The following is a 12,462-nucleotide window of genomic DNA, read 5'->3' as shown; positions in this document are numbered from 1 at the left end:
ATCACCTTTATAGCATCATCATCTTTTCACTCCTATGCCTTACCACATCAGAAACACTCTGTCAGTCATACCTACAAAATGTATCCAGAATCCTGTCACTCCACACTCTCTCCACTGCTATTCAGCCTCAACTCTCTTTCCTCCCTCCAACTTCTTCTGCACTGAACAGTCAGAGATCTTGTAAGTAGTAGGTCAGATCATGTCATAGTTATTTCTCTGATCTCATATCCTACTAGTCTTTCAGTCACTGACTCAGCTTCGTTCCTGTTGAACAAGCTTAGCATATTCTTATTTGCTATGTCCTCTCCACAAATACTCAGCTTCCTGAGTAGCTGGGATTAGACGTGTGAGCCACCGGTGCCTGGCAACTATCACCTTCATTGAAGTTATACCAGTCTTCTACAAACTTCTTAATCTTGCTACCTGCTTGATTTTTCTTTACAACCCTCACCAGAATATAGTGTAATACAGTTTTTCATTTAATTGTATATCTCTCCTGATTATAATGCACACTCCATGAGTGCAAGGAATTTTTGTTGTTTTTCTTTTGGTTTAGTTTTTGAGACAAGGTTTTTGCTATGTAGCCTAGGCTGGCCTAGAAGGCTGGCCTAGAACACCAGATCCTCCTGCCTCAGCCTCCTCTCAATTGCTGGAATAACAGGGACATGCTGTGAGTGCAGAGATTTATGTCTGTTTTGTTTGCTGCTGAACAGCATCTAACACATAGGATATCCAAATGTTTAATAGTGTTTGAATGAATGGTGAATTTTCACATATTTGTTACATAACCAACAGCCATTCATTTTTTGTTTTTCATTTCTACATCCAACTGAAAGAAGCACAAAAACCTGAATCTTACCTTCCTAGCCATTTCTAGCCACATGACATGGTTCTTGTCAAAGAAACAGAATCAAAATCTAGTCACCAGCCTTTGGGAAGGCTTTAGGCTGCCTCAATAAAAGAGATGACATTGCTATTTTCCCTTCATGTTGCCTTTTAACACAGTTTAAAAAGCATGGCCTGAAGTTGCTGCAGCCATCTCATGATCATGAGGCAATATTCATAAGGAAAACACCAAGAAAATGGGGTATATTCTGATTATATCAATTTCAGGCTGCTAAATTGATACCTGTAACTATTCATTCCTCAACTACTTGTTACAGGAAAAATAACCCTGTTTGAGCTATTGCTCAAATAGGACGGATAGACTCAACTTTACCTAGAATACTGGAACACAGCTAAGTACTATTAGCATTGTGAAACCTTGTTAAATACTGTTGAGAATACTAGTTTTGGGCTGTTTTCTTTTTTCTCTTTGTCAGTCATGGGGCTTGAACTCTGGGCCTGGGCGCTGTCCCTGAACAATTCAGCTCAAGGCTAGTGTTCTACCACTTGAGCCACAGTGCCACATCCGGCTTTTTCTGCTTATGTGGTGCTGAGCAATCAAACCCAGGGCCTCATACATATGAGGCAAGCACTCTACCACTGAGCCACCTTCCCAGCCCCATGGGCTGTTTTCTTTAACTCTTTATTGTGAGTACCCTATCATTTTTTCCCCGTGAATGAGCAAAATCACCTAGAGCAGGCTATTCAGGACTTGGGACAGCAGTAGAGTGGTGATGGAGGTGGAGTGGTGATGGAGGTACAGAGAAAGCAGAAGGGAGTGGGTAGAAAACTACAGACATGCTGGGTGCCGGTGGCTCACGCCTGTAATCCTAGCTACTCAAGAGGCTGAGATCTGAGGATCGTGGTTCAAAGCCAGCCCAGGCAGGAAAGTCTATGAAACTCTTATCTCCAATAAACCACCAGAAAGCCAGAAGTGGCGCTGTGGCTCAAGTGGTAGAACACTAGCCTTGAGCTGGAATGCTGAGGGACAGTGCTCAGGCCCCGAGTTCAAGGCCCACGACCGCCAAAAAAAGAAAAAGAAAGAAAGAAAGAAGAAAACTACAGACACTAGTTGCTAAAAGACTTGCTGGGAGTTAACAAGCCTTGAAAGCTGTGGGTCCCAACACCACAGCTTACTAATATGAAGGCCCAGAGTCCTGATACCCAAGACTTATGACTTAAGATACCCAAGACTTGGTGCTGACTGCTGCTGTAGCTTGTGGCTGCTTGGAGCTGAAGATTTTACTACTTTCCAATCAGGCAATCCCAACTCAGAGCACTAAGCCTCTAACCTGAACACCTAGTAAGTTTTTGGCTTCTAAGGCCAGAAACTTACAAGTTATCAGGGCTTGGAGATATAGCCCTGTGAGTCTGTCAGCCAAGTCTGTGGGCCTTTGGCATCCAAGGCCTCAGGACCTCCCCCACTAGAAGAACTACTGCTTACCTACTAATAGTTTCTATTTGTGTACAGCGAACAGACCCTGGCCAGCCCGTTGGTAACATTTTGAGCTTTTGTTGCTACATTAATTGATGTTAATCTACTGTGTAGTCGGATTTGAATAGACCCTTGTCTGGTAGGAAGCCACTTACCTGAGAATTAACTGGGCATCAAAATATCCAAAGGAATTGTGGAAATGGCTCTCAGTATTCGGGGAGCAACAGTCTTGAAGTTGACCAGTCGTTGCCGTGTGTCTCTGGAGTTCCAGAAAGAAACTTAGCACCCTTTATGACATCATCAAACTCATTTGAATCTCACCCAGTTTCCTCTATTTGATAGTTATGCACACAGACATCTTTTTCCGCCCATGAATACACATTTGTATTGATAATAAAACTCATTCTTATAGTAGTTGTATCTACTTAAGTTTGAGTGATTTCAAAATATTTCATTCACTGTGTAGTATTTACTATATTATACCTTATAAAGGTGTATGTATGGCACTTTAATAGATAAAGGTGACATTTCTTTAAAGGATAAAACACATTATTTAGTATGATGATGGGATGGTTGGTTTTCATTTAGATGTATTTGAGAATTCTTTGCCACTATAAAAAGGTAAGTTCTATGTGAGTATTATTTAGTAGTAGAACACTTGCCTAGTATGCATTTAATTCCTAGCCCTGCAAAAATAACTCTATATGGGCCAGAGACTAAGCAAAAAATACACATACATACATGCATGTAGAATATATGTGTATTGAAGTGCTCAGAAAAGTTTATTTTGTGCTTAGAATATTTTTCTAAGATATCAAAAACTATACAACTAAACTCTTCAAAGGTGGAAGAGTTAATATTCTAAAGGAGAGACTTTTAAAGAAAGCTGTTGTACATTATGATACTCAAAGTCTAATGGCTTTCCAGAAAGAAAACCTAAAAAAAACTAAAAGGAGGTGTACTACAGAATCATCTATACATAATACTAAGATAAATCACTGAGTGTCTGGGGGTTTTCCATAATTCCCTCCCATTGTTGCAAAGTGAAAACTATGTGAATTCCTTGGTGAATTCCTGTGTAATACCACACAGGTGCCAGTCAAGCAAAATATCATATGAAAGTTGTCATTTTATTTTATTTTGTGCTGGTTCTAGGGCTTGAACTCAGCCTTGTGTGCTGTCCCTGAGCTTTTTTTTGTCTTTTTGTTCGTCATGGGGCTTGACCTCTGGGCCTAGGTGATGTGTGCTCTACCACTTGAGCCACAGCCCCACTCCCAGATTTTTGCCAGTTAATTGACGATAAGAATCTCATGGACTTTCTTGCCCAAGCTGGCTTTGAACCGTGATCCTCAGAACTCAGCCTCCTAAGTATCTAGGAACTGACACAGAGCTGAAAATTTTCTTTTTTCTTTTTTTTTAAACAAATCATTATTTTTAAAACATCAAACATATACTGACTATAAAATCAAGTTAGAACATTTTGTACAAGGACAAAGATATATGGAAAACTTATAGTAGAAGATGCTTTATTTTCTGAAAAGAATACTCCAAGTAGAATGCAAACTGCATTATCAAATTATGCCTTGACTTCCTAAAATGTAAAATACCAATAACAAAGCTTTTCAATATCACATTGAAAAAAATCAGAAATGCCCAGCATCATAGTAGAAAAAAAAGCTAAGAATGCTGGGTGCCAGTGGCTCATGCCTGTAATACTAGCTACTCAGGAGGCTGAGATCTAAGGGGCACAGTTCAAAGATAGCTTGGGCAGGAAAATCTGTGAGACTCATCACCAATTTAAGAGACTACCAAAAAGTCAGAAGTGGAGTTGTGGCTCAAGTGGTAGAGCGCTAGCCTTCAGTAAAGAAGCTCAGGGGCTTGAGTTCATGCCCCAGAACCAGCACACACACAAGAAAAGCTTATGAAAATTAAAAAAAATACCATAGACTTATAAAAAGTTTCATAAATCAATAGCATATTCTGTATATCATGTGTAGACAATTACAACTAAAGCAAGGTAGGTGTTATTAGTTGCATCATTTAGGAAGCATGAGAAAAATTTGACCTGTACTTGTAAAAGACCACAGACTTGCCACTGAAATACTATTTCTTGAGATAACGGGGGTGGAGTTCCCATTTCCTATAAAGGGTTTTTTTCACACAGTGAAACTGAGAAAAATATAAATATATCCTGAGAAATCTTTTTTTCCTCAAGGAATTACAAATACCTCAAAGTAAATCTTTGAAAACATTAATTTTTATCTCACACTTGAAGTAGGTTTATGATTAAATATACACAAGTATTATTACTTGTCACCATATTTTTTTTGGGGGGTCCGGTCGTGGGGCCTGAACTCTGGGCCTGGGCGCTGTCCCTCAGTTCTTCAGCTCAAGGCTAGCACTCTACCACTTGAGCCACAGTGCCACTTCCGGCTTTTTTCTTTATGTGGTGCTGAGGAATCGAACCCAGGGCCTCAGGCATGCAAGGCAAGCGCTCTGCCACTGAGCCACCTTCCCAGCCCCTTGTCACCATATTTTTTAAATAATTGTTTTTTCTTTTTCTTTTTGCTTATGTGGTGCTGAGGAATTGAACCCAGAGCCTCATGCATGCAAGGCAAGTGCTCTACCACTGAGCCCCCTTCCCAGCCCCTTAAATAATTGTTTAAACTACTATACTGTTCTTAAATTGTCTTGCAAACTAGTATATCTGCTTTTATTTTCTGAATGAAAACTATTTAATGACAATCTATATTGCTTCTACAATGTACAAGCAAGGTACAATTCATTTCAAAGCAAAAGAAATGATCAGTATTTTGAGAACTGTTTTAATAGTCCATGGGAGGTTGTTGATTTTGTGTGTGATTCTAGGATCTGAAGTCTTCAGGAAAGACAGCAAGGTGGGATGGGGTGAAGTTGGAGAAAACAATACTTACTAGAAGTTTGCAAAGTAAAGCTAGATATGTACTAAAACCTGCTTCAGTCCCATAATACCTCCAAGCTCCCAACTTTGATGCTGGGATAATTTGCATGTAAGGTTTACCTATTTCATCAAAGGGCTAAATACACAACCTTTTTCAGGACTTGAAAATACTGAAGAAACTATAAAGAGCTGGAGATCACATAAATTTGGTCACTGCCCTGTGCCAGCCAGGTAAGCCAACAGTGACAATGTATGTAAACTGAAAATCAGTCTGTTGTATTGGCTCTGGTGTTTTAAGTATAAACATATGGATGCCTATTTATCTATCATGATATGTAAAGTTACCCCAAAACTTTATGGCTTGAATTTTAAAAAGCTATAGATTTTGTAGGCCAAGAACTTTTGGAGAGATGTAGGTAAGTGATTCTGGCTGGGGGGGGTGGGAGAGCGGTGCGGGCGAGGTCTTTGATGAGGAAGCATATGACAGCAAGCTGCAGTCATCTGAGGGTTTGGCTGTGTGAGAGATCCACTTTCTAGATAGCTGTTGCTAGGGTGACCACCCCACAAAAAGACCTCAGCCTTGCTTTAATTCTCTGATATCAGTGTGTTAAAGCATTTTTACTGGAGGTATGACTTGAGCGGCAGAGTGTTAGCCTAAGAAGCATGGTACCCTGAGTTCAAATCTTAGTATGGCCAGAAATATATGTCAATTAATAATATTAATACTGATTTAATACATTTTACTTTATATTTTAGTGAAACAATGTGACAATAGAGCATGCACTTGAGTAGAGTAACTAAATGCATGCACAGGTCCCCTTCCATTTTTGTACTCTTGTTTGCACATGCTTTTTTACAATGCCTGTGAGTATGGAAGGTAGAGTGCTAGCCTTGAGCTGAAGAGCTGAGCGACATTGCCCAGGCCCAGAGTTCAAGCCTCATGACCAACCAAAAAAAAAAAAGCCCTCTAAGTAGACATCATGTTTTATAGAATTATTTAGAATTTATTTGATGGTTTCAGTAACCAAATAAATGTTATGACTTTCCATTAAAAAAGTCTCAGTCTTTTTTTTTTTTTTTTTGGTCCGGTCGTGGGGCCTGAACTTTGGGCCTGGGCGCTGTCCCTCAGCTCTTCAGCTCAAGGCTAGCACTCTACCACTTGAGCCACAGTGCCACTTCCGGCTTTTTCTTTTTTCTTATGTGGTGCTGAGGAATCGAACCCAGGGCCTCAGGCATGCAAGGCAAATGCTCTACCACTGAGCCACCTTCCCAACCCCTCAGTCTTGATTACCAATATGAACAAAATCATAACACATAGTGTCGTGTATTATATACGTAGAACTCTGTATCTCTATTATTGCTAGAATATAACATTGGCTCCAATGTATGTTTTAGCTTTTCTTTAATTCTGCATCTTACTGCAAATTTGTGCCTCCTGAATAGCAACTCTTTATTTTTCTCTTGGTGTTTCGATCAGCTCTTTTCCAAGATTGAGGCTCTGTTTCTTATTGCTTTTATCTCTAATGAATTAGATCTCTTTTTACTCTGAGTTCAATTTAATCTGGTTTTCTTTTCTTTTTTGTTTTTTGCCCATCCTGGGTCTTGACTCTGGGCCTGGGCACTGTCCCTAGGCTCATTTTGCTCAGGCTAGCACTCCATCACTTGAGCTATAGCACTACTTCTGGCTTTTTCTGTAATTAATTGGAGATGAGAGACTCACAGATTTTCCTGCCTGGGCTGTCTTTGAACTGCCATCCTCAGATCTCAGCCTCCTGAGTAGGTAGGATGACAGGCATGAGCCACCAGTGCCTGGCTTTAATCTGGTTTCCCAATTTACTATTTTTTTTAAAGTATACATTCTCCTACTCAGTGCCTCTGTTTATGTTTTTAAATGATTGTTCATATTTTTAATTAAAAATACAATTCTTAACGTCATTTGTATGTGTCAATTTTTTATTAAACACACTAGTGAACAATCTATCAGGAAGAACATTGGAGAAGATGCATAGTCGACAAGGAAATAATATCACAACATTAAATTAAGTTTAAGAATGGTTAAAATTTTATACAAAATAAAACCATGTCATCTTTGGAGTTAGTTTTCCCACCAGGCTATAGAACAAAACAATTTTACAGGACCATAAAACTTTACATATTTTCACTTTCACCATTTGTGGATTGTGACTATAGTGTGGTAGCTATGTTACAATCCCCGAAGATGTCAGATCAGGGTCATCCAGGATTACGAGGAAAGGCACTAACATAGGGGAAAATCAGCCTCTTACATGTTGTCTCTTATGCTAGGAGCTCCCGTTTTCAAGTGACGCTGGTCTGCAGCGTCTCCTGACTGCTCCACTTAGCCTTGCCACGAGGAGATGTTGGTGTAGTTCTAGTAAATGGCACAGAGAGAAGGAACAGTGAAGCATTCCTAAGCTTCTGGAGTGGGGCGAAGTGAAGAATGAGATGGAACAGTGTGTTCTGTATTTAATAGTTAATTTTCTTTTGATTCCTTGGAATTCCAACTATTTAGGAGGGACTTTGGTTTTTAATTGTAGTACAATCTTTGCTGAGTTGTCTCAACAGGAAATTAGGTGAGGGAATAAAATGAGTACATTATTAAAATGATAAAATTTATCTCTTACCATAAATTGTCACAGATTTTCCTTTTTTTCCATGCAAACCTTTTTTTTTTTTTTGGCCAGTCCTGGGGCTTGAACTCAGGGCCTGGGCACTGTCCTTAAGCCTCTTTTGCTGAAGGCTAGCACTCTGCCACTTAAGCCACAGCGCCACTTCTGGCTTTTTCTGTGTATGTGGTATTAAAGGATCGAACCCAGGGCTTCATGCATGCTAAGCAAGCACTCTGCCAGTAGATCACATTCCCAGCCCCATGCAAACGTTTTGTAAAACATGTGCTTTAAGCCTATTATGAGCATTCCTCTTCTTGGCCACCACAAATTTCAATAGGACATTGTCACTTCAATTTCAAGGTTCTGGATAAATTCTATACTTCTAATGTATATTTTGTTAATTGGAATTAAGATAAAATGGCTTCATTTCTACATCCTTCTGAGATTGTTTATTTAATCAAGTAGACTCTACTATAGCAATTCTTCTATTATCTTCATTTTACTTCCTTTTACTTCATTTACTGTCAAAATTACTTGTTTTTTTATTTCACATCTATGCAGATAAGATCCCCAAACGTGTTTTATTTCATGATCCATTAGGATAATAAGCACGAGTCTAATTCTAAACATCTGAAGTTCAGCCTGATGCTTATATCATGAATATCTTCTGTGAATACAAAGAATATTTTTCTTAACATCAAGTTTTTCTACAACAAAGGTGTAGCTCTGTCAGAAACCTAATCCTACATTTTAAGAAATGCAGGATTAATACTTCAGGAAGCCTCAGGTCAGTGTCTGCTAGAATTATGTAACTTAAATACATATTAAAAATGCATGTGCCATGGACAGTGTCGAGGTATTGTATAACCTGGAAGCCTGAAAGGGACCCTGGCCTGGAGTTGAGGAATACCTGAGAGCTGATGGACTTGGTGAAGGGCAGACCAGGACTGCAAGGTCCTCAGTATAGTTGCTGGGCCTCGCAACCCAGAATCTCTATCCTCAGAGCAATCTGGTGGGCCCAACTCTGGGGGTGAATTCTAAGGTAGCGAGTCAGCAGTGGTGGGTCTAGAGAGTTCATCACAGGTGTGAAGGAGTCTTGATTTCCCTGAAAAACCTGAAATAAGGAAGATATGATCTATTAATTATCTAAAAAGAAACAATTTGTGAAGTTTGTAACTCATGCCTGCTAAGCTTCTTAAATTCATCTGCCTCTTCCTCTATCCGTTACTCATCAATAGCTGTTCTTCCAACATGGCCCTTGCTCAACCCCCTTGGCATCATAACATCCCCTTGTGCTGCATGCTAGATAGATCAGTGATACCACAAGATCCCCCAAGGCAGTTTGTGTGTAGCTATTAGAGCGAAGGAAGTCTAAGCCCTGTTCTTGGCTCCATCTTCCCCTCTGGATTCTCATCTTTGGCTGTTTACTGAAGTCATCTCTAGGGAGTTTTCTAAAACTAATGAGGCTCGGGCCAGCTCCTCCAGAGATGCTGATTTAATCGGTATATTCCTACCCTAGCCTCCTTAAGTGGTGCCCAGAAATATCTCAATACATAAAACTGGACATGCCACATTTCTGATAAAAACTTCCATGTCACTTAGAATGAAACCTAGACGCAGTTTCCAGGCTCTGAATGATATAGCCCTAGCCCAAGTCTCTGACTTATCTTCTTCCTTTTTCACTGAAGAGGAGACATACTGGTCTTTTGTTCCTGGACAGTGCCAACTCTTTTTTTTTTTTTTTGTCAGTCATGGGTTTGAACTCTGGGCTTGGGCACTATCCCTCAGCTCTTCAGCTCAAGGCGAGTACTCTATTGCTTGAGCCACAGCACCACTTCCAGTTTTCTAGTGGTCTATTGGTGATAGAGTCTCACGAAGTTTCCTGCCGGGGCTGGCTTTGAACCGCGATCCTCAGATCTCAGCGTCCTGAGTGGCTAGGATTACAGGCGTGAGCCACTGGCACCTGGCTAGCCAACTCTTTTTTGAAATATGGAATTCTCTGTATGATGATTCCCTCCATTTGGAAGGCTCTTTTCTCTTTCTTCTTTTTTTATCTAGTGCTTTTTTATCCTTCATGTTTCAGTTTAAATGCCATACCTCTAGAAAACTCCTCCTTACTTCAAACAGGACCCTTCTTTATTTTAAATCATCTTATTTCATCCCTTTGTACCATGTATGCTGTATGTTGTTTATAAAGACGCAATGACTAGTCTGCCTTCTCCCTTCAAACATTATTGCCATGAGGACAGAGGGCCTGGTCATTGTTGTACATTGTCTTTGACACATAGAACATTTATTGTACCTAAATTGACTAACAGAAGCATTTGTTGAAGTAAAGTTCTTGTGCTTAATTGAACTTTTAAAACATTACTGCTCTTATTCTGAGAATCTTTGATGAATATTTTATTTTGGAAGTTGTGTATCTTTTGTTAGATTTAATCTTATTAAGCTTTTATTTTGAAATTTTACTAGCCTAAGGAAAATGAAAGTATAGGGGCTGGGGAAATGGCTCAAGTGACAGAGCACCTACCCAGCATTGAGTTCAAATCTCAAATAAAAAGAAAGAAGAAAAGAATAGTGCAATGAATATGCTTAAGTACTTCACCTAGTTCACTGTTAACATATTGAGATATTTTATCTCTCTTACTCATGTGTTGTACACACATTTTCAATGAACCATATGGAAAAATTTTAAACATTAGCGCATTTTCCTTCTAAATACTTCACCATAATCTGAGAAAAGGTCCTTTTTCTAAACACAAAACACCAGTGTTTTACCAACAAAAATATTGTATAAAATTAATACAATATCACTTAGTATTTTCATTTTCTAGTTCTATCAATTCTAGTAGTATGTAGATTCTTTTTTTGTATACTTTCATATCCTCTACACTTAGGTTTTTGTTGTTGTTGTTATTGTTTTGGGGGCTTGAATTCTCGGCCTGGGCGCTGTCCCTCAGCTCTACAGCTCAAGGCTAGCGCTCTACCACTTGAGCCACAGCACCACTTCTGGCTTTTTCTGTTTATGTGGTGCTGAGGAATGGAACCCGGGTCCTCATGCATGCAAGGCAAGCACTCTACCACTGAGCCACCTTCCCAGCCCCTACATTTAGTTTTTTAATCTTTTCTAACACTTATGTACTCATATGTTATTTGTTCCTTTTCTCATGCAATTTTGAGAATATTATGTTCATTTTTCACCCTGGATTTTGGACTTGGAATGTCTTGGAGTACACCTGAGCTAAATCTCACTAGTGACCATTGGCCTTCTTGCAGTTGGACTTTTGTATCCTTCTCTAGGTTTTGGAATTTTTTGTTATTATCTTTTAAGACCATCTCAAGTGGTAGAGTGCTTGCCTGGCATGCATGAAGTCCTGGGTTCCATTCCTCAGTACCAAATAAACAGAAAAAGCTGGAAGTGGCACTGTGGCTCAAATGGTAGAGTGCTAGCCTTGAGCAAATGAAGCTCAGGGACAGTGCCCAGGCCCTGAGTTCCAGCCCTAGGACTGGCAAAAAACAAAATAAAAACAAAAATAAAAACTGGGGTGGCTCAGTGGTAGAGCACTTGCCTTGCATGCCCGAGGCCCTGGGTTCGATTCCCCAGCACCACATAAGCAAAAAGAAAAAAAAGCCTGAAGTGGCACTGTGGCTCAAGTGGTAAAGCGCTAGCCTTGAGCTGAAGAGCTGAGGGACAGTGCCCAGGCCCAGAGTTCAGGCCCCACGACCAGACCCCCCCCCTGCAAAAAAGAAAAAAGAAAAAAAAAGACCATCTCAAAGTTTTATAAGATTTCTTCATTTCTCTTCATACTTTTTTTATTTTCCTCCTCCAACTATGAATTTTCAAATAACCTGTATGTGAGATAATTAATTCTTTGTTTCTGTTTGGTCTATGCTGATACTAATGCCTTCTATAGTATTTTAAATTTTGTTGAAGGTATTTTTTCAGCCTAATGATGTCTAATTTGATTTTTAATTATTTCTATGTCTTTGCTCTAAACTTCTTCTAGTATATTTTATTATTTCTCTGTATTTTTTCAAGTTCATTAATTTCTTTTAAAACAGCCGTTTTAGGTCCTCTGAAAGTTCTCCTGTACCGTTTACTGACTGGTCAGTTTCTGGCACATTGTTGTGAATACTAATAGTTCTTCAAGATTTTTTTAAATACTCTTGGCATACAGTATCATCTGGGCACCAAAGTATCAGATGTTTGATGCACTCTTCCCAATCTATCTTTGTTCTTGTATTTCCAAAAAATTCCAAGTAAGCTGCATTTTTTTGGGGGGTCCAGTCATGGGGTCTGAACTCTGGGCCTGGGCACTGTCCCTCAGCTCTACAGCTCAAGGCTAGCGCTCTACCACTTGAACCACAGCACCATTTCTGGCTTTTTTCTGCTTATGTGGTGCTGAGGAATCGAACCCAGGGCCTCATGCATGCGAGGCAAGTGCTCTACCACTGAGCCAACTTCCCAGCCCAAGCTGCATATTTTTTTTTATTGTGAAAATACTGTACAAAGGAGTTACAATTACATGGGCAAGGTAATGAGTACATTTCTTATCAAGCATTGTAGCCTCCTCCTTTGTTTCCCCTTCCCATCC

General features: G+C 39.6%; 1 protein-coding gene across 3 annotated transcripts in view; it reads right to left on the bottom strand.

Annotated features, from left to right (window-relative positions):
- Nucleotides 1-8,075: 8,075 nt before the first annotated feature.
- Nucleotides 8,076-12,462, bottom strand: part of F8 (coagulation factor VIII, procoagulant component) — an 83,069-nt gene continuing 78,682 nt past the window's right edge. For all 3 annotated transcript variants that reach the window (XM_013035393.1, XM_013035395.1, XM_013035394.1), the window contains one exon: nucleotides 8,076-8,981. In XM_013035393.1, the coding sequence (XP_012890847.1) occupies nucleotides 8,826-8,981 (156 nt within the window). In that variant the 3' untranslated portion in view covers nucleotides 8,076-8,825. The remainder of the gene's footprint in view (nucleotides 8,982-12,462) is intronic.

The sequence above is a fragment of the Dipodomys ordii genome, unplaced genomic scaffold (assembly GCF_000151885.1).
Source record: "Dipodomys ordii isolate 6190 unplaced genomic scaffold, Dord_2.0 Scaffold209, whole genome shotgun sequence".
In the NCBI taxonomy this organism is placed as follows: Eukaryota; Metazoa; Chordata; class Mammalia; order Rodentia; family Heteromyidae; genus Dipodomys; species Dipodomys ordii.
The sequence above is the reverse complement of the archived record's forward strand: the minus strand, read 5'-3'. Positions and strand labels throughout refer to the sequence as shown.